Source organism: Pangasianodon hypophthalmus, chromosome 20, assembly GCF_027358585.1.
Source record: "Pangasianodon hypophthalmus isolate fPanHyp1 chromosome 20, fPanHyp1.pri, whole genome shotgun sequence".
Classification (NCBI taxonomy): domain Eukaryota; kingdom Metazoa; phylum Chordata; class Actinopteri; order Siluriformes; family Pangasiidae; genus Pangasianodon; species Pangasianodon hypophthalmus.
In genome coordinates, this window is record NC_069729.1 from 6,647,475 (window position 1) to 6,669,054 (window position 21,580).

Below are 21,580 nucleotides of genomic sequence, written 5' to 3' on the forward strand. Positions count from 1 at the left end.
CCCACCTCTGGACTGTACCATTCTGATGTTGTTGACCCTGTTGTGACTATCAGCCTGAAATTACTGTAATAATCAATCATTAAGTCTTTGGCTTTAACTAGAACATGGTTTCTCTCCAGTGTCTCCTGCACCAGCTTGTGGGGCATTGAGACAAATGCATTGGCCAGGTCTACCTACAGCACCACAAGTTCTCCCTGGCTTCTCTTGGGAGCTGTGTGACCATGCCTATGTGTTCTAGGCAGCCTTGGATGACTCCTTTCTATACTGAGGTGATGATGTACTGATTCTTTAGGAAGAATTTTGCCAGTCACGTAGCTATAGTGCTGAAGAAGAGGTTTCCTTCTATACTGAGCAATGAGATGATTCTGAATTGGCTGATCTCTGTGGAGTCCTACTCTTTGGAAACCGCACCCCTTCCACAAATTTTCATTGCTGTGCCACACTTCCTCTTCTCCGGATGACCCTAAGTATCCTCCAAAGCCGTTTCAGTAGCCTGGGACACTTCTCCTAGATCTTGTAAGAGGTTCCACTTGGGCCTGGTGCTGAGCTAGTTATTGGTCTCTATTGGGGTCACTTAATAATTTCTGGAGGTATTGCTTGATTTACTCCCTGATACAGACCACATATCCACTGCCCATCTCACCAAGGAGCTGACTAGTGAACCCAAATGGGTTGTTGCTAAAGGCAGCCTCTTCCTAGGCCTTTTCCCCCTTGTACGTTCAGTGTTGCTTAGCTCTGTGCAGGGTCGGGAGTCTCTTCCTGAGCATTAGTCGAAGCTCAGTGGTGCCTTTTCCTCGTCCATTGTGTTGTTTCTTTAGGGTTTTGAGCTCCTTCCTGATGTGGATTTCCTTGGCCATACTGTTCTTTATATAAGGTTTCCTCTGTCCCCTTACTTCTTCCACATCAAACCTCTCTGCCCTCTTGCACACTGTAAGGGTTCATCCATAGCATCCCTTCCATGTCCATGTCTGGCCGTTGCTTCCAGGACCGTATCCATGTCCACATCAAACGTCTGCCACTCAAATGTGTTGAAGGATTGAGGCCACTTGAATCTCCTCTTTTTGGAGTGACTGCCTGAAGGGACTGTTTTCACCACATGTAGGCTGTAAGCTCTGTGTGGTGCTTGCTGTTTATCCTTGTATCTCATCCTTGACTTGTGAATCTTATGGCCTCACTTATTCTTGGAGATCTTGCCACACATACACTCAACAGTAATCTGCCCTACAGTCAGCTGTAGGCCGTTAATCTTGAATCTGTCCAGGGCACATTATGAGTGATGTAATATTATTATTATAATATACTATTATATTATAATCCCCCACATTATGAAGGGTTTCCGGTCTTTCAACATCCGACACCCTCACCCAGGCAACCCAGATGAGGGTGATCATGTCTCAGCTTGTGCCCTAGCAGCAGTCTCCCATGGATCCTCTCTCTTCAACCAGAGCCATCTAGAGGCTTTCTCTGTTTCCTCAGTGTTGTTGTACATAGCTTTTCTGCTTCTTTGCCTTTTTCGGTGGTACTCCTTGACAAGATCCATCCTTTTTCCTCTCAAAGGCTTCCTCCATGCATTCTTCCCTAGGCACAGTTAGCTTCTGCATGATGATGGTATTTGTCATCTTTGACTTCAGAATGATGTCAGGTCATAGGGACATATTAACAACATGCTATTAGAGCTTAAGTTGCCTTCATTAGTCCTTTGTTACTTCCTCCTGCTTCTTTCACCTTATCTCTTGTTTTCTGGACTGCTTATAAAGCTGAAAGCCTGTCAGCTGTTTGTGTCAAAGCTACACATAAGGTTTAGACCTCTTTTTATTGTGTTTAAGTTTCTTGAAATGCCAAAACATTATTGTGTGTGGTATAGCCTGAGGTTTTTGGTTTCACAGTGTTATCTTTTTTCTCCACCAAGATTTAATATCTAAGAACACCACCTCACCCCTGCTTTCCTCTCAAACAAAAGCCCCATCTATGCTGTGTTTTCTGTTTCCGCTGCCATTCTCGGCTGCTTTTAATTGTGTTGCCTTTAATCTATCAGAAATTAGACAGCGCATTAATTATGAGGCAGTAAGACAGGTTTGATGATGAAAAAGAGCAACATGTGGGAGAAGAAAGGAGACAAATGGCATGTGAAATAGCACAGAGTGACTGCATTGGGGGGAGGGGGGGGTGGTGTTACAATGTGACCATGAAAGGGTAGTTGTGTGTAAAAAAGAAGGTGGGCTTTCACATGATGATTCAATGGTACAGCTTATGAATTTAACACACCGTACGTGCCTGAATTAGTTAATCATTATGATGCTTAAAATAATGAGGCTATATATTTTTATAATGTAATCTAAGAAGATTTTATGAGTCTTTTCAGCTCACATTTTCCAGTGATTGGTTTTTCATATAGCGCTCAGGTGACTTTCTTTCTCATTCCACTCAACACTTAATCAGTGACGCAAAAAAAGTACTTGAAATGTTATTCAAAGAAAACCCTAAGCTGAAATCTCTTGAAAAGTTCATTCAAGCAGTAGTGGAAAATATTTAGAAATGTAGCCTGTAGCATTCCTTGTAAAAAAACAAAATTCAAACAATTCATCTTCATTGTTTGGGGTTCTTGTTTGAGAGCATGGATTCAGTGTAGACAGTGTATATTGTGAGCTTGATTGATCAAGGACCCAGACTTAATCCTTCCTTTCTTTTGCTAATATACATATTATTACATTGTTGAATAATAAATTGAGCTTAATGCTTGGTAGAAGTTATTTTTTTTAATAGTAGCTATGTAATTTCAGTCTGCATGGCTGGAGTGCACTTACTATAAAATTCTCTTCGAGAATGATCAAATTACCTCATTGCCTCATACAGTTTTAATGAAATCGACTTTTATTGAACAAACCTGCGGCAAAGTTTGGGATTTTTCTTTTTTTGCCAAATAAAAAAAAGCAGCTCAAATAATCAGGATGGATTTGTTAGTGTAATATGGGTGATTGGAGGCTGTAATTACGTACGTTTATTCAGCTCTGAAATCATTTGAATTCAACAACCGTGCCATGGGCGTCATAACAGGTTGTAATTTAATGTGTAGTGTAATTACCATCTTTTGACCTGAATGTAATTTGAATCAAGCATTCGTCGATTCAGTGCTTATTCTATCCAAATCCCTTGGCACTCGGTACAGTTTTTAATCACAGAGCTGCAGATTTTAGGGTGTAACTCCATATTGTTAAGTGCCAGTTATTGCACAATGGCTGACTTGCACCTCACCGAATCTTCATATGATCTAATAAATTCAGGCTTAGAGCTCTGGAGTGCGACATTGGGGTCGGGGCCTTTAACACCCAGCTTTTCTTTGGAATAAGGAATTAGGTGATGGAGCTTTTGAGAGTATTAATGATGTGGATATAATGTAGTTTAGTCTGAAGAACTAAGATTGTTTTTGAAGCTTAGACATCCAGGGTCTAATGTGTAAATGTGTAAATATAGATATAGATGTAAAAAGCAACCCAACAGCCTAAGGAAGATTACTGCTTTTGGAGCAGCAACAGGGTTAGGGAAAGGTGTCAAAGGCTCTCTGAGAAATGGGTTAGTACATATTGAATCTGTTCTAGTCACTTAGGGACTTTCTTGAAGGGCAGACTGATTTACAACAGACTCAAAACTATTCAGATGTAGTCTGAGATGTTTCTGTATTTACCTTTACCTGTATTCTGTATTTATCAGCAAGCCATAACAAAAACAGCAACAACAAAATGTGACTTTCCACATTCATGAAAATTGACAAGCTTTAAAAAGTGCACAAATAATAAAGGTAAACAATTTTTTAAACTTTTCTTATTGAACACCCTATGTAGATTTTATCTATAAATAGCAAAAATAACAAACATTTCACAAATGTTTATAGCTGACTACAGTTCTCTTCGAAAAATGTAAAAATAAGTTAGTTCTATACTAGAAAATCGATATACTGTACATAAAATATAGTATAAACAGCTAGTTCCTTTTTTTCTATAGAATTAAGGATTTACATATTGCACAGTAAGTCTTGTATGAATCCTCTGAAATGTTAACACTTTAAACCAGATTCCTTGTCTTCCCTAAGATGGTCAACTCAGTGATAAGCTGGAGTTTAAGGGGTTAATATTCAAATATTCAGATTTGAGAGTGTTACTCTGATCAGAGGAATGCATCTCATATCAACTAGTGCTGCAACTATATTTTATTTTCAAAAATTGTATTAAATTCTTGAATAAAATCCTGTAAGGATAAGCATAGCTCAATTTAATTAAATATGGTAAGCTAGCATCCATGAGCACATTAAGGACTTCCGAAACATTAATATATATATTGGGTAGTATAGTTGGGTAGCATGTTTGTACTTTGAAAGTGATCTCGTCACTTATCACTGAAAAATATCACTGAAAAAAAGAAAAAAGAGTGAGAGACCTTTTCTTCTTCCCATGATCTTCAGGAAATTTAAATCATGCAACTTTTTGCTGAACATGACTTGTGAAATATTCATATATTTCACCAGAGTGAATGTGCTTATAACAGGGTTGAGTGAAATTTGTCGAACACTAAAATGCACATTTTTCATATACTATAATGGTTGTTTCATGGAAAATAATATTTCAAGCATGAGATATTAAATGGATTTACACATTACTGCAAAAAATATGATTTTTTAAAAAATATTTTAATGCTATATTTTATGGTAAAGTGTAGTTATTGTATGGTGAGCTGGGATGGGGAAAACACACGTGTTGTATATAGGTTATATTAATGGTTTAAGTTAATTATCTACAACATGAACACAGTTTTTATGAATGACTCTTTACCTATATTTAAAATGTTGGTAATATTGTACTGAAATTGTTTAGAAGCTTACTTGACACCCACATAAGCCCTTCCTGGCAATTGTGATTTTTCTTGATTCATCCCTTAAAATTGTGCATGAATATACTGTATGTAATATGTGAACGAGGTGCTGTATCCAATAAAATAGGTGCTGGACCCAATCTGGGAGGTTCTGATACAAACAGAGCCAGCTTCAAAAGCAATGTCACATCAACAGCATTGTGTCACCCAGTCAGTTGTCATAAGATGCTACGTCATTTCACCCCAGAAAGTGTCATGACTCAACCACATATCACCAAAAATCTGTCACTTGACTTGAAAGTTGACAAAAGCAGCCTTTATGACAACTGATACTTATTGAAATTATGTGTAGTTCTGTGTAGTTTATGTCAGTTGTTATGAAAGGCTTATATTAGTGTCATGTAGCCTTCTGAACAGGGTCCTTCAGTAAATTGTTACCAAAATGTCTTTTGCCTTTACATTATAATTATAAATGTAATATCAGTGGAATATAAATGGACCCCAATCATGGAATCAACCTTTCAAATGATTTTATTTAGTGAATATGTTGAATATTCATTGTCAGCTATTTAAATGTTAGGCGTGACACACTTGTTGCTTAAAATGCATTACGTGACAATAGGCTGAGAGAAAACCATTCAGATGTGTCATAAGTAATTTCAGTGAGATGGACAGAAAGAGCAAGCTTCGTTGGAAATGATGTGTCTGAATTGAGTTTCAAATGGAGAAGTTAATATCCGTAGGAGTCCTATTCCACAGCAACACGCATTTCCCATTTCACAACTGCTTAAACAGTGAGGTGAAGAAACTCAATCTTTCTTTAAGTATGTGTTGAGAATGACATTTTGCAGGTTTCCTCTCAGGTTAATGCCTCAGAATGAGACTCAGTATCCAACTCAGAATGAGAAGGATTTGTTTGCCATTTCAATGTGATTATACTATATTTTCACAAATTATTATACATTATCATAAAGTATTACGAGTTTTTAACCATTATCTTTATGCTAGGCAATAGGCATTTAGATAATTCACTAGTTAATTCAGATTTTATCTCCAACTCAAGCACTGATTGTATGAAACTGCACACCATATCAGCACACCTCATTGTGTTTTATTCCTATTTAATTTATGTATACTATGCATTATAAAAGAATAAATTTATTATGCATTCTAAATACTGGAATTTTACCCCTGTTGTAAGATCTAATGAGAGAGAGCAGTGTGTCCATGCCTTTAAGCTTAGGTACTGCTTACTCACTGCTTATTTATTTTCTGGGTTTTTTTTCTTTCTTTTTCTACTTTCTTTCTCTTTTCTATTTTAGTTCACAGTCACAATTACCCAGTCGCATAGAGACCAACTATTTTTAGTGATCACCTAGATAACAGCAAGACAATCTGAGGTTTGTTGCTGTGTACAGGATGTTTTTCATTGAGAAGAACACAAATATAGCAGAAAAGCGAATTTATATCAGTGGCTTATCGAACAGCTCTGGCTTTATAAGGACTGTATTGTTTAACTTTTAGCTAATGGATAATAGTACATGAAACTGAAGACATCGATCACAGGCAGTAAAGATAAATGCTGACATTACCTGGGAAGCAGATGTTATTTGTGGAGTTAACACTCATATTCATTACTTGGCTATTGTATGTTAAATACCCAGTATTAACCAGTATATCTTGCAATCATCAAAATTATTTAGACTCATGCTTGATCCACTTGATGGTAGATGTGTGTACAGACATAAGAGTATATAAGAATGGAGTCATTTAGTCTATTTTATTTAACTGGCTTATTTTCAGGTCTAAATACAGATCTGAGCATAAACATTGTAATATGTAAGGAATAATACACCATGAGCCATGCTACTATAGAAAGATAAGTGGATTGTTTCTCTGTTCTCTGTTCAATTCAATTCAATTTTATTTGTATAGCACCTTTAACAATGGACATTGTTACAAAGCAGCTTTACAGAAATAAATACATTCAAATTAAATTAAATCAAAATAAATTGTAAATGTGTGAATTTATCCCTAATGAGCAAGCCAGAGGTGATGGTGGCAAGGAAAAACTCCCTGAAATGATATAAGGAAGAAGCCTTGAGAGGAACCAGACTCAAAAGGGAATCCATCCTCATCTAGGTGATAATGGATAGTGCAGTTATAAATAAATCCCTTCTATAACTGTGCACTACATGGACAAGTGCAGTTGTGCAACCAGTAAATTCATTACAGTTTTCACATGAAGTCTGGTTTGTTGAATCTATCTACTGTCCACTGATGGAAACCTGAGTGAAAACTGCTTGCGGCAACTGCAGCCCCAAAGCCACCGCAGCAATCGCAGTCCCAAGCCATCACAGTACAACTCCACATATGAGATCCCCAAGCCATCTTCGCGGCTCCCAAGCGGCACCATCCCCAGCAATCCCAATGATCGTCAGGCCGTCAATGTGGGGCCACCCCCAGGAGCAGCGAGCGATCTCCAACTAATGAGAACTCCAACCAGAAGTAGGGCATCAGGATGGATCAGGCAGGTCCAGAGAACCAGAAGGGATCAGCATCACTGAGAGTTCTCTGTTATTCCTGTAATATACAACAGCGTTTTGGCAATAATTACATTTTTAAAATTTTCTTAACAAATGAATCGTCGTGCTTTTTAACAGTTTATAGTTACTTTTAACATTGTGGAACGTCCTCCAGACCAGTTAGTTCCTGTTATCACTTATGTTATAGCAGCTATAAACAGTACTTTCCTCATCAGCATCTCTTTTTTTTCCCTTTTTCTTGAAGTTAAGACTGCAGCTTGTCATTACCGAGAATCCAAAAAGTGCAAAGTACTCTGTCCTGAAGACTTTCCCATGGTGGAAAACTTACTGACTGTTACAAAGGCTGACACTGGAGAACAAAAATGATAACATATTCTAACAAAAAAAAAATTCCATATCAACGATTATACGCTTTTAACATATTCTTAAAATCTGTTTATTTTTAGTCTTAGATTATACAGAGTGTCTGCCATACAAGTCTCTTTCAATGAGTTGTCACTATAGAAACGATAACATTAGAATGAGTGCATTAACATAGATTTGTGATTTATGTTACAACCAGAACTACTATAAGAGCCGCTGTTATAGAAAATTAATTAGCAGCTTCAGATTCAAGAATTCAACAACATTAATAATAATAATAATAAGAAGAAGAAGAAGAAGAAATTGGAGAAATTAAGCCAATCACAGTTTAATTTTATTATTTGATTACCAATTAATTAATTATTTATTTACATAAGGCATCAAATATTTTGGATGTTTCACAGTTTTATATGACTGAATTGAGAAACATTCATGACTTCTGTGCTATAGAAATAAAACACAATTTACAGCATAAAACATACAGGCCAAAATTTGACATTTTAGTGTTGAGAATCTTCATGGATCATCTGCTTGGCCTCCCTTGTCTTATCGTCTTTCAGATGGTTACAGTCCTTTTCCATTTGATAGCTGCCCTCCTGCGTAGGGTGATCGAGGAAAAGGGAGCACTCATGACAGGCTTGCCAACACACCTGCTGTTTTGATGATACTCGCCTGGAGAGGCTGGGCTCCCCTTCGGTCGCCCTTAAGCCGTTAACTGCGTGGGTAGGGATGAAAAAAAGAATGCTGCTTCTCCCCCCACTCAGTATGTTCTGCTCGCTCAGGTCTCATAGCTGCCTGTTTACCCATCATGCCTCAGTTACATAATGAAAGATATGAGTTCCATCACTCAGCAGCTCCAGAGTGTCTTAGTAGCTTTAAAATAGACAGAATGGCAGCATTTCTACTCTAACATGCACTGAATAAGTATTTGTATTTTTGGATAGAAAAAAAAAAACCCTGTATTGGTTTGCGCTAGAAAAGAAATATTTCTTCAGGATTACCACATCCCAGGAGAGCAAGGCAGAGAGAGGAAGAAAAAGGGGCCATAAACTACGAGTCCCAGTGCTGCAGATCTACAGCCCAGCTTAGAAAGAGTAATGGCCGTGTATGTAATTACTGTTGGGGGTCGTGTTTTTCTTTGCCCCTGAATCACGCTCTTTTTTTTCTCTTTCTTACCCTAAATACTCCTGTGATGAATTGGTACGTCTCAAATGCCTCAACCCATCTCTCTAGGTTAGAAGTAGAGATGGAATGGTGTGAAAAATTTAATCTACAATGTAATGTTAATTTTAAAAAATCATAACACTTTACATTTTAAATAGGATTATATTATTATATTATTTTAAATGATATTAAAGACTCTAGTACAGGTATTCAGTTGAAAGTATTGACTGCTAGAATATTTTAAGACAGACATAAGAGGATCATGTGTTAACAATTCATCAAAACAACGCAGAATTTTTTTTTCTGATTATTTGTGGTTTATTTGAGCTTTTGCTTAGTAAAAATTAGTTGCATTTTAAAAAGGCACACTGAACCTATCCTTACAGAAAAAAAACGAGATTTTTCAATATTTTCCCCTTACATTTATAGTATTTTCACATATTTCAAGTGTAATACTATAAAACCGAAACAACCACACTAAACTGTACACTCACCATCCACTTTAATAGGAACACCTGTACAACTGACAGTTATGCAGTGATCTAATCAACCAATCATGTGGCAGCAGAACAATGCATAAAATCATGCAGAATACAGGTTAAGAGCTTCAGTTAATGTTCACGTCAAACATCAGAATGGGGAAAAAGTGTGATCTTTGTGACTTTAACTGTGGCATGTTTGTTGGTGCCAGATGGGCTGGTTTGAGTATTTCAGAAACTGCTGATCTGCTGGGATTTTCACACACAACAGTCTCTAGAGTTTACAAAAACCATCCTTTGTGCAGAGGGTCTGCAGGCTGAAACACCTTGCTGATGAGAGAGATCAGAGGAGAATGACCAGACTGTTTTGAGCTGACAGGAAGTCTACAGTAATTGAAATAAGCACTCTTTACAACTGTGGTGAGCAGAAAAGAATGCTCAACACATCAAACCTTGAGGTGCATGGGCTAAATTGGACAGTTGAAGATTACAAAACAAACAAACAACAAAAAAAAAAAATCACCTGGTCTAGTTCCAGTCTTCAACTGTCCAGTTTCAGTGAATGTGTGCCCATGATAGCCTCAGATTCCTGTTCTTGGCTGAAAGGACTGGAACTCAATGTGGTCTTCTGCTGTTGTAGCCCATCCACCTCAAGGTTCGATGTTTTATGCATGCATTGACCACTCTCTACTTTTCCCAGGGAATCTTGGATGGTTCACCTTTGGTGTAATTTACATAAAATCTGCATTTTTTTTAGGATTTGTGTTTAGGGTTCTGATTTTTATTAACCCATAATGTTTAATTATGTGTTTTTAAAGGCAAATCTTATCTCTAGCAAGTTCAAAACAAAGAAAACCTTTGGCAGAAATGTACATTTATTAAATACAATACACAAAATATATTTGATGTGATATGTATGTAATTCAAATATACAAAATAAATATACAATATTCACATACTTTTGACAGCTTCCAAGGTCCATAGTCAGACATTCTAATAAGTATAATGAATACTAAAACTTTGACGTTGGTGGATTGAGTCTTTCATCACTGTAAGAACATTTTAATTAGTCACAGACCAGGCTAAGCTTCGTGCCTGGACCCCACTTTGAGAACCATGAATCTATTGCATAATCATACACTATTTCAGATTTCCTGCCAATATCTGTATGTGACCATGCTATTAGTTAGAAAAAAAAAAACACTGAAATTGTTTGCACTGAATGAATCAGTTAATAAAAGCACATGGCACTGTTAGAAGTATGATGCAGACGTGCACTTAAGACGGTCGGAGTTGAAACACAGGTTAGACGAGAAGAACATTTTCCGTATGGTGAATGCTAAAAATCTGAGCTTGCCCAAAAGAAAATCTATGTTGCTTTCAATAGCTGTCTGAAAAACCAGATGGATGGTATCTCTTTCCCACAGCTTCACAGAGCCATCATCTGCCTAATAGGCAACACTAGAATAACACAATTTGTGGCCAAATCTCCTCTAATAACAGCTAGAACAGATGCTCAGCTCGATCCTCACTTGCAATTCAAATGATTTGCTTGGTAAATGTTTAATGTAAATACTACATCATTGCCTTATGATAAAGCATAACCTCGCTCTGCATTCAGCAAAAGAGATGGGAAAGTGTCCCTTTGTTAAATAAAGAAAAGGATTAAGAATACATGAAAGGAGGAAGATGAAAGACCTTATTTCCAGCTGAGGAAAGGCAGCAGCTTTTACCAGGAAAATTATGAATTATTTTGCATGCAAGCAACAGCATTTTGTTTTATCATGTGTCGTAGCACGGACGCAGTGTATAAACAGAGTACACAGGGTCCTGCCAGAAGCACAGCGTAAAAACAAAGGAAATCAAAATAAACCAGGTTAAGATTTAGAAGGCATTTAGGAGGTGTTTCTCTCCTTTTTTGCTCTTCTGAGAGCTCATTGCAAGCAGATTCTCTGAGTAACTTAATTCCCTGATAGCTCATTAATCTCCCAGTTCAGATTCCTCTAATGTTGCTCTGTGCCTCTTCATCTCCTTTTTAAAAAAGACTTTATGAAGTCTTTGTCTCTCGCCCCACTAATTAGGGAAGAAAAGTTGTTCCTTTTTTTACCATTTCTTTCAAAACAAGATTGCTCTTTGCTTACTCATTTAAGGCATCAATTCACTTAAATTAGTTACGTGTTCTAGCAACAACAGTCACTAGCGAATCATTCAGTGAAAGAATTAAATGTTGGTAGTGTCTCATTTACATTTACAGCATGACCTTTTCAAAGAGCCACGACAGAGGGACAGTTTTTACACAGTTCAGTTTATATGGATCATGACCATTTGTAAATATAGCCTGTGATTTTTACAGCCATTGCCGAGGCTTCTCAATATACACGCTGGCTAATCCAATCATGTCAGCGCATCATGAGTGTGCATCAATGCAAATCATTTGGCAACCAGCCATGAAATTAGGTGCATGCAGATAGGTGTCCTCATGAGCTCCAGGAGCGGTGTGCTGTAATAATCATCCTGGCAAAACACAGCACAACCGTTTTATTGCTTTTGCAAATATGTATGTCTAGAGTAACAGGAGCAGTGTGGAGGGGATGCTGCATTGGTATAGTTGTTCCGGTCACACACTGAGAATTTGTGGCACGGTTTACAGCATGCACGCTGTACAGCAAGTCGAACCATTCGTCTCTTAGCTCTCACAGTGAGACAGAGCCTAATGGTTTATATTCACAGAATTCACAGAATCACAGCTTTGGGTTTTGTGTGTGAAACCTTGCTAACCTGCGTGGATTATGTTCTTCTGTTGTTACTCCTGAATAAAGCATATAGAAATAGCTACAGGTCCTTTTGTAATTAAGTAATAGAACTATGTGTTAAGATCACAAAATCCTACATTGACTATGAGGTTTCGTGAGAGTTGTGCACACGGGGCGGAGTTTGACTGAAACAAAGACGTGATTATGAGTGATTCTGACTATGCTTTTTTTTTTTTTTGCCTTATTTTGGCTCGAGGAGAAGACTTAATCCAGTGCCCCTGCCTGACTGAAATTAATTAGGAATGAAATACATAGTACTGATTAAATCGACATTTAGCATCAATGAAAAGTTTTTTTTTTTTTAATTTTGCTCAGACATTGAAGGAGACAACATCTTAATCTGAGACATTGCTTATCTCAAAGACCAAATTATTTATGCATAAAGCTATGAATGAATTAAAAGTGAGCTGAAAGCATAGCAGGTGCTTACTTGGTCAGCTTATCCTTCAAACCACTGGCATGATTTCTTTACAGGAGAGTGCATCAGATTGGCAGTATTTTATTCATTTGACAACTCAGAATAGTGAATGAAAAGCATGATAAAACACCCTACAATGCACACACACACACACACACACACACACACATAATGATTTTTTGACCTTGGATTAGCATCTCCTGACCACATTAATTTGTGAACACAATTAGCAATAGTAAAAGTAATAAAATAATAAGATGTGCTGAATCAACTGCTATTTTATAAGCTTCCACAAAATGGGAGGCCATATTGTTTATTTTAATGTTCTCATTCATATATCATCATATTAGTCTTTTAGTCATTTTCATTTTTAATTTCTCTTGCTTTTATTTTACACTGTGGTACAGCAAAACACCATTTCCTTCTTCAGTTCTCATTCTCGATCCTAAAGGCAAATGATTGTATTTAAAGGTGGTGGTCTATTGAAAATCCCATCTCAGTCACACAATCTACACAAGAAAACTCTAGCAACCTTAGAGGCATGAACTCCACACAGGTCATTTGCATAATTTGAATGGAGAGACCAGAAAATCAATTTAAGCACGAGCATAACCCGTGTAACTTTGCCTGCATAAATAGTGATGCAACCTTTGGACACAGGTCTCCTACACTGAATATGGCCTTATATATCAGCTATTCACTATCTGAAATCTGTAAGACGATGGTACATTCCCTCATTACATCCATATTTTCAGGCCGTACTGTACAGCTCATAAGCTGCTTAAAACCTGATCTTAAATCTCTTAAATTTATATCTTTCATTGCCAGCATTCTGCTATATATGCAGTCTGTAGTGACTGCCCACCCTGGCGAGTTTGATAAAGTTGCTTTCATTTTGTACCTTTTGTGCTTTCGTGATTGGAGCCAAGTCTGCTGTGCAACTGTATTAACAACAGCAAGCTTGTCTTGTCAGATACCAAATGCCCATTTCTGGCCCCAAAGCCCATCCAGCGTCTAAAACATGGGGGGAAAAAAATCCAGCGCCTGCATGCCTCAGCCTTCAGCAGTATATAACACAGACGTGACAGGAGACGGGACAGGCGAAGTGTAGTGCTAACAACCTGGGTTATGGGGTTATAGAAAGTGTATTATAACTATGAATTGTAGCCTAATTGGGTAACCTTTAAGCTATTTGAGTAATGCTACACATGATAGTCTTCATCTACCCGAGACTTGGCAGTGAACAGATATCGAAAGATATCAAAATTTCCATAATTTTAATTATATGTAGTGAGCTGAGAGGGATCTTGTATTTTGTGATTTCTCTTAGCTATACAATATTTCTCTTACTTCTCTTAAGTGGTATTTATAGGGTTACATGACACATACATATAACACCTGACATAAATATACATATTATTTATTTAAGGTTATGACACTTTCTGTACTGTTTAAATGTCATGACAATTGACAAATATATTTTGGAAGTTTGGAAATTAACCTCACTTGGCAGGTTATGAAGTACACTGAGCTACAGCATCAGTTGCCATGACATTCTAATGTAAGTCAGCTAGAAAGTGACAAGCTGGTGTCATGTAGCCCTATGTGCATCTCATCTAAGTAAAGCATTGCCATATTTTTCTTTAATTCAGTGAGGAATCAATGGAGAGAAAGATGTCACATTAGCTTTGTGTTGTTGACTGCTCACATAATTGCTTAGTTCTAGTTTAATTACAACAATTAATATTCCATATCCTTGTGCAGTCTGAGATATAATAATATAAAAAAAGACATAAAGATCAGTAAAGTCACAGAAGAATGAGTTGTAGTAGTGTTCAATCTGAAGATATGATACATTCAGAAGAATATTAGATAGAAACAGTAGACATAGAGCACAGTGTGTACAGCTCTGCTCCAGAGTGCCAATAACAAACTTGAAATCACATGGAAATAACTTGAGCTTTCTATAAAAATTCAATAAAAGTTTTTATGTGAACAAGGCAGTGCTACTGGATTCAGATCGAACTACATCTTGTTCTGAGGCATTGCTGGGTTTCCACAGTTACAGAAATGGAGATGAAATAAAAACTGCACACAACTGCATGCTCTGGGTCCCAGGAGAATATGGAGCCTCATTAGCTTCCAAATATTAAATGTGATGTGGAATTTGTAGAAATGTCCATGTCCAGGTTTTAATTAATCACATGCAAACTGAACTGTGTGCATCATCTGCTTCCCTTTCCTTAATCTGCTAAATTGGCATACCATTGAAGATCGTGTTAATCCACAAGCTTGGCCAGGAAGCCAAAATCTGTTCCTGGCTACCAGATGTTTTTGCTTGGACATAGCATTATCATATTAATTAAAGAAGATGCCACATTTAAATCCACTGAGGAATCAGAAATCATAATGGTAACATTTTTGTTACCATTATATAGCCTTGTGTTGTTTAACTACTACATACATCATGTGACGGTATGTCTATAAATTAGAACAATCAAAAAATGCCATCACTGATAGAGAAGTTTGGGTTTGTCAAGAATCACCTTCTCAAAAAAAAAAAAAAAAAATCCTACAGCTCAAAAGACTTATTGTGTTTACCCTTCTCCAGCTTTTTCTGAAATTGGATTTGGAGAAGGATGTCAGGTCATCAAGGATGTGTGGCCTTCTGAAGAGTTGTCCTGCAGAGGTCAGGGTTATAATGATGATCGAGACCTGGGAGATGGGCCATTTCACCTATTTTTGTCAGTCAATAGTGAGCGGTGGCTGGTTTCTGTTTTGACAGGATGTGATGGCAACTGGTGGCCAGCTGTGGTAGAGGGAGCTTGACCTTTTTTGAGCCAATCATTTGAGAGTCACTTATCGATCTTCCTGGTCTCTGTATTCGTCCTTTGGGACCATTGCCCCAGAGGACACAGAAACCATTGACAGTCCATCAGCAGTATTGTCACACCAATGCAACACTATTGGAAAGTGGAAGAGACATTTTTATGGTCAAAACACAGCAGGCATTTCCCATTGTAATATAAGACCATTATGTATTTCACGAGAGCTTGCAGGGTGGGAGAGCAAGAGTTCTCAGAATAATATCAACAATAAATAGACAAAAAATGTGTGTTTGCCTCTAGATATGTTTGTTTTGCAACCCTTAGTGCATTTTTGTGCTAATGTGTCAATAAAATGCAAGTCTATAAGATCAGTAAGAACTAATGTACCAATAAGATTAGTGGGCGTATAGTAATCCGTGTAACATTGAATTAAATAGCTACATTTGGGCATTTGCTACAACACTGGGAGTTATTTGTTTTCAAACTAACATTGAACTCGTTATGTGGAAAGGAAAATGTAGCAGTGTAGCATTTTGTCAAAAGTAGCTTGTTACTGAAAAAGCTACATTACTTTGAAAACAACTCCTTGTGCTACTACTTGTAGCTTGCTATATGCTACCCCTATGTGTATGGAATGTGTTACACCATCATAATGCTTCTTGTGGTGTGGATTGTAAAAGATAAAATGTCATTTCTCAAATCCTATGCCTTTACTGAAACTCTTTACCCCAGGATTTTCCATACATTTGTACTTCATCTCTGCTTTGAGAATGTCTTTACTGTCAAATTTAATACAGATTTTTACTGCCACAGACCATTATTGCCTACGAATATCTCAGTAGGCTTGACCTTTACCTGATGCATCTCTTATAATCCCTCCTTGCAGTGTTTCAGGTTTTTCATATCCAACTTTTATATCGTGACCTTTTCTAAGGGTTTGGGACAAAACAGGTGTCATCGCATTCACGCTGATTTGGCATAGCAAGAGGACCTTTTCCATACATCAAGCCTTTCATAATATGGACCTGTTTCATCTGAATAAGCTTTAATCAAACGTGTGTTTGAAGAAGGAGGTTGATAACCAAACTTGATTTCCTGATAACCACACTTGGGAAATTAAAGCAAATATTTTAGTCTTTTACCTTGTTTTTGTTTGTGCAAGTCCTGAATTTGGAGACAAATGGCTGCTGCATGGTGATGTTCTAACATCTCGGTGTGGTGTCAGCAAGGTTTTATATTCTGTCATATTAAAACAAAGCCTCTGCCAAAACAGATTTGGGTTGGAGCTTCAGCACGGGCATGACCAACATGGTTCCACAGAGCCTGCATAGCCTGCATCTGCCTTTATTTCTGCCGGAGGCTCCCAGTGGGAAACTTAGCCATCTGGAGGAAAGCAATGCTAATGAAATTGTTATGCAACTCAAGCAGGGATGGGCAAGATTTGTTGACTCTGGAGGACAGTGTGGGCAAACTGCTGGGCACCCAAGTGCTATACTATAAACTCCACTGCATGGTTTGTGGCTTTTATTGTCAGCTATCTTTCTGCCTCCGGTCACTTGGTATCTTTATTCTGACTAGTCTGAACGCTCTTGGGAGAAGACTGAGGCACTATGAAATCCTTATATAATGTGCAACAGGAAGTAAAATAAAAAAAAGCTTATCATTTCAGGGTGCCAGTAAAGAGAAACATGAAGCCATGTTATATCTGATTTGTTCTAAAGATATTTTCAGGTAATACAGCAGGCTTTGTGTGCATTTGGAAGTTGGTTTTATGCCTCACTACTGGACACCTAGCACAGTCATGCTGTTACATCTGTTTAATTCTCACTTTGTAAGAGTTAACACTCTGCCTTGATTGCAGGGGGATCCCTGGGAAGAAGTGTGGAACCATCATCCTGTCGGCAGAAGAGCTTGGAAACTGCAGGGTATGTGTACCAGTGTGTTTTTTATTTACAAACATGGTCAAATGTATGGTTAATAAAGGTGTCACTATACAGATCTATGTACACTGTATATAGTGTATGTTTGTCCTCCTACTAGTGCTTAAATACAGTACATGGGTATGCTAGTACACCAGTAAGCAGCACTCCAGAGTTCCAGACTCATAAGAGGACCGCAGGCTCTTTCTAGAGTAATTACAGGTTTTTACTAGATTATTAATCTTTAGAATTAATGTGATCTTCAATGGCATCTAAGATTTATGGTATAATTAAATTCTGAGTTGACAGGTTTTCATTGACAGGTTGGTCTGTTTTCACTTTGGTTAATGGTTTCCTACATTCCTCATCTCATTAGGTGGTGGTTGGTGGGTCACTGCTAGAACTGGGGTTGATGTCTGATGCCTAATTAACACATAAACAGCCTACACTTTGGATTATATACACTACGGATAATAACTCTGATAACTGACCTCACTTCTCACCCTTCTTCTTTTTAATTTCGTTGTTACCATCAAAGGTTTCACCAAAGCTACACATTCATGTGCACTTCTAAGAAAATGTGCAATTTAAACACAGCAGCAAAAAATGGAAAATCCACAGAACAAAGCAGACTTTTACATAAATGAACCCTAAGTACTTCTCTGACAGTAAATATATGCTGTCAGTGGTCAGTTTATTATGTACACCTACATTATAGCTGTACATTGGCCATTTTATCAGGTACCTCTACCACGTAAGTGCACTTTGTCTCTATTTTTAAACTCTTTAATGTCAGTGCTGGGTTAAGAAACAGTTTGCCAACCAAAAATGTCCAACCAACAGTTGTGTTATGGTCAGAAACTGACACTAATGAGGGGCTAGAAGATGATTAACATACTGTGCTTAGAAAAAAAAGATGAGTCTCTAATTGTTCACAATGTAGACTAACAAGCTGACAACAAGGTATCTTCAGAAAAAGCTCATGCAGTGGAGGCTCTTTTCACTGCAAAAAAATGACATCTTGGCAAGTGAAAATATCCTGAATATAGTCAAAGTCATCTAATATTTCCTTTTATAAGACTACAATAAATAAATCAAATATAATATTATTAAACCTATTTCTAAATATTATTTCAAGCTTTAAATCTTCTTAATTGATTAGTAGATAATTTTCCTTCTTTCTAGAAATAAATGCTTAAAATGCTCAAAGAAGAGATGAAATGCCTGATTTTTGGGCTAGTTTCAAGGCTTTTGAGGTGTATTTGGGCTGGAAATTTTGCTGAAACCTGGCAACCCTTCTTAAAGGCGATGGTAACATGGTAACTTGCTATATCGAATAAAGTTCAACGAAGGTTAAGCACTTGAAATGTGCTGCCAGACGGTATGATGGATGACTGTATGTTTTTGATTCTCAACTGCCTATTACACAGTTACTCTAAAAATTCATTAGATAAAAGCCTATAGCATTCTAGTGTGATATCCTCATGACTTCATTCAGTTTGAGGCTATGTCATTATGTTTGCTGTCCTGCCTCCACAAAATCTATGGAAATCTATCCATGAAAATGACTATACAAAACAAGACAAGGAAATTTCTATAAAGATTTGAATGTAAGTGCTTAAGTCCATCTCATTTAGTGTTTAGAATCCTATTTTTCATTTTAATCACTGCTTTCAATAGTTTATATGCTGCAAAGACCCTGCACATTTTTTTTATATAGTTTTGATCTTTAATATCCAGATGAAAGCCTTACTGAATGTCCATGAGTGAGAGATATTGATAGGATCTGTAGGTCTATAAGGCAGTACACATACATCATTTGAATTACCAAGTAAATTAAAAAATGGATCAATCCAAATCTTGTGAGTTTCAGGTTAATTTGATCACTTCTGAGAAGGATCACAATCTAAATTAAATCACAAATTTATTTATAGAGGTTAGTGGTGCGGTTAAAGCGTGCTTCTCTCTTTGAGCTGCTCTCTGATACAAGAACGGGCGCCGGACATCATTCCACTGAAACACCTTCATTACAATATCAAAAGGATTTCTATTGCCAGCCTGGTCTGTAGATCAATAAGAGAGCTCATTTGTAGTTTTTTATTCTCTGCGCCACCCATCTTTTACACACAAAAGCTTTCAGTCCATCTTAGGAACAAGGAGCTATCAAACAAATCATGTCGACTAGTAATACAGCTTCTCCCGATCCCTCGCCTGTGGTATAGAGGCCTCAATAGTGCACAGAATATTCATCTCCCAGCTTGATCCACATGAAAGACACTAGTGTAAATGGGTTTAGAAATGGAACACTAGCTACCTTTTATGTAAGGACTAAAACATGACAATGCTGTTATAGGAAAATAATTAGTGATGGCTTGTTTTGATGTGGCTTGACATGAAGAGAACTTACTCTTACCACCTCATTTTGATTATTTTCCAATAAGAGCACATCCTAAAGTGTTTTATTCCTCTTATACAACAGGTAATGATTACAATTTTAAATGTATTAAATAACAACACAGCTCCTTTTAAGCATTTATGGTTACATTTAATGTTGTGAAAGCTCCAAACAACTCACCAGCCTCTCTTTTTTCTCTCTTGAAGTTAATAAGACAAAAAGTGTAGCTTGTCATGTTCCGAAGAACCTGGCCAGTGCAAAGTCCTTGGTGTCTGAAAACCTACTTACTGCTACTAAGCACTGACAATTGAGACTCCTTCCATAAATGTTAAACAAACTTCTCATTACAGAAAGCCTCACCATATCAAGGATTAGACATTCTTCTTTGTTAAATGACACATTTGTTATCCATTTTTTATTAGTCTTAGATTATGTGGAGCATACGGAATACTGTGAATGAGTTGTTACTATAGAAACAATAGCATAGAAAGAGTGCAATAATATAAACCAGTGGTTTTAATTATGGCAGAGCTGCTGTTACAGAAAACGAATTAACACCTGACCAATCATATTTGAGAATTTGACAGTAAATAAAAGTAACAAAACTATCTGAAACTAATGAGAGCTTTAGCAAGCTCTAGTTTAACACTTAACCTTATTTGAGAATGTAATTTATAATGCTGATGGATGTTCCTGATAAAGGGGCTAGGTAAATATGCATGTATATGCAGTGTGTGTGGGAGGCCATGAGCATATTTTTGCATAAGAATGAGTGTGTGTAGATTTGAAATTCCTGTAGATGGCTCAGAGGGGTGTAGAGTTTGCTGTTATAAAGGATCAAAGCACCTCACTGGATGATAATCAGCCTTGGTTATGGGTGAAATGCTGCATGAATATGTTTGTAAATGCGAAGTCTGATTTGTCAAGCCCGCAAGACAACTTCTTATGTTTGTGTGGATTTTTTTTTGCCTGTGCTTGGGCAAGGATAGATGTTATCAACTAGACTTCTATCCAAATTTTCCACATGAAGGTGCATAAATTTATGCTCAGATGTTTTTTTTGCTGCACTGTTGAATGTTGACACTTTTGAAAATTGACAATATTGACGGGGATGAAAAAACAGATCCTTAGGGGAATCAGAATTTTACTTGATTAGTCAAAAAGAAAGTTAAGTAAAAATGAAAAGTGTTCATTCTGCAATGTAGTCAAGTATGTTGGAGTAGAACATAAATGATTTTAACTAAAATTATAGGTAAGGACGTTTTTTCCCTTCTCACACAATTTACCTGATGCAATTTGTACAAAAAGTCACATGGGTTAAGGTTATGGTTAGGGGCAGGGTTAATGTTTGTGCCTCTTCTTATAAATTTATGTGTATGAAATTAGCCCTTGTTCATTTGAATTAAAAAATGTTTCAAATAAATGATTTTTTTCAATTAAATAAGGAATAAAACATGGTGGGGCATGATGATATAGGAAAATAATCAGCGATGGGGGTGTGTGAAGCATTATGTCCCAACATATTTTATTTGTCTTATACCACAACAATTTGACAGTGAGTCCAGTATTTAATATTATTAAAGAATGACGCATTTTTGAAGGAAGAATGACAATTTTTTTTCACTCACTTATAAGGGTATTGTGGTAGTAGCAAGTGGTTGTGGTACTGAATTTTGCTTTTTTTTTTGCTATGATCATTAAATAGTAAAAATGTAGACAATTAAAATGTATAATACTCAAGTACAGTAATAATGCACAAGTACCATTATCTCTACAAGTGTTGTAGCTACAA

General features: G+C 37.0%; 1 protein-coding gene across 3 annotated transcripts in view; it reads left to right on the top strand.

Moving 5' to 3' along the window:
- Positions 1 to 21,580, top strand: part of cpne5b (copine Vb) — a 119,840-nt gene that overhangs the window by 48,883 nt on the left and 49,377 nt on the right. For all 3 annotated transcript variants that reach the window (XR_003403967.3, XM_026935734.3, XM_026935735.3), the window contains one exon: positions 17,336 to 17,399. Coding sequence is in view for 2 of the 3 variants with exons in the window: in XM_026935734.3 (XP_026791535.1) it covers positions 17,336 to 17,399 (64 nt within the window). In the remaining variant the exon portion in view is untranslated. The remainder of the gene's footprint in view (positions 1 to 17,335; positions 17,400 to 21,580) is intronic.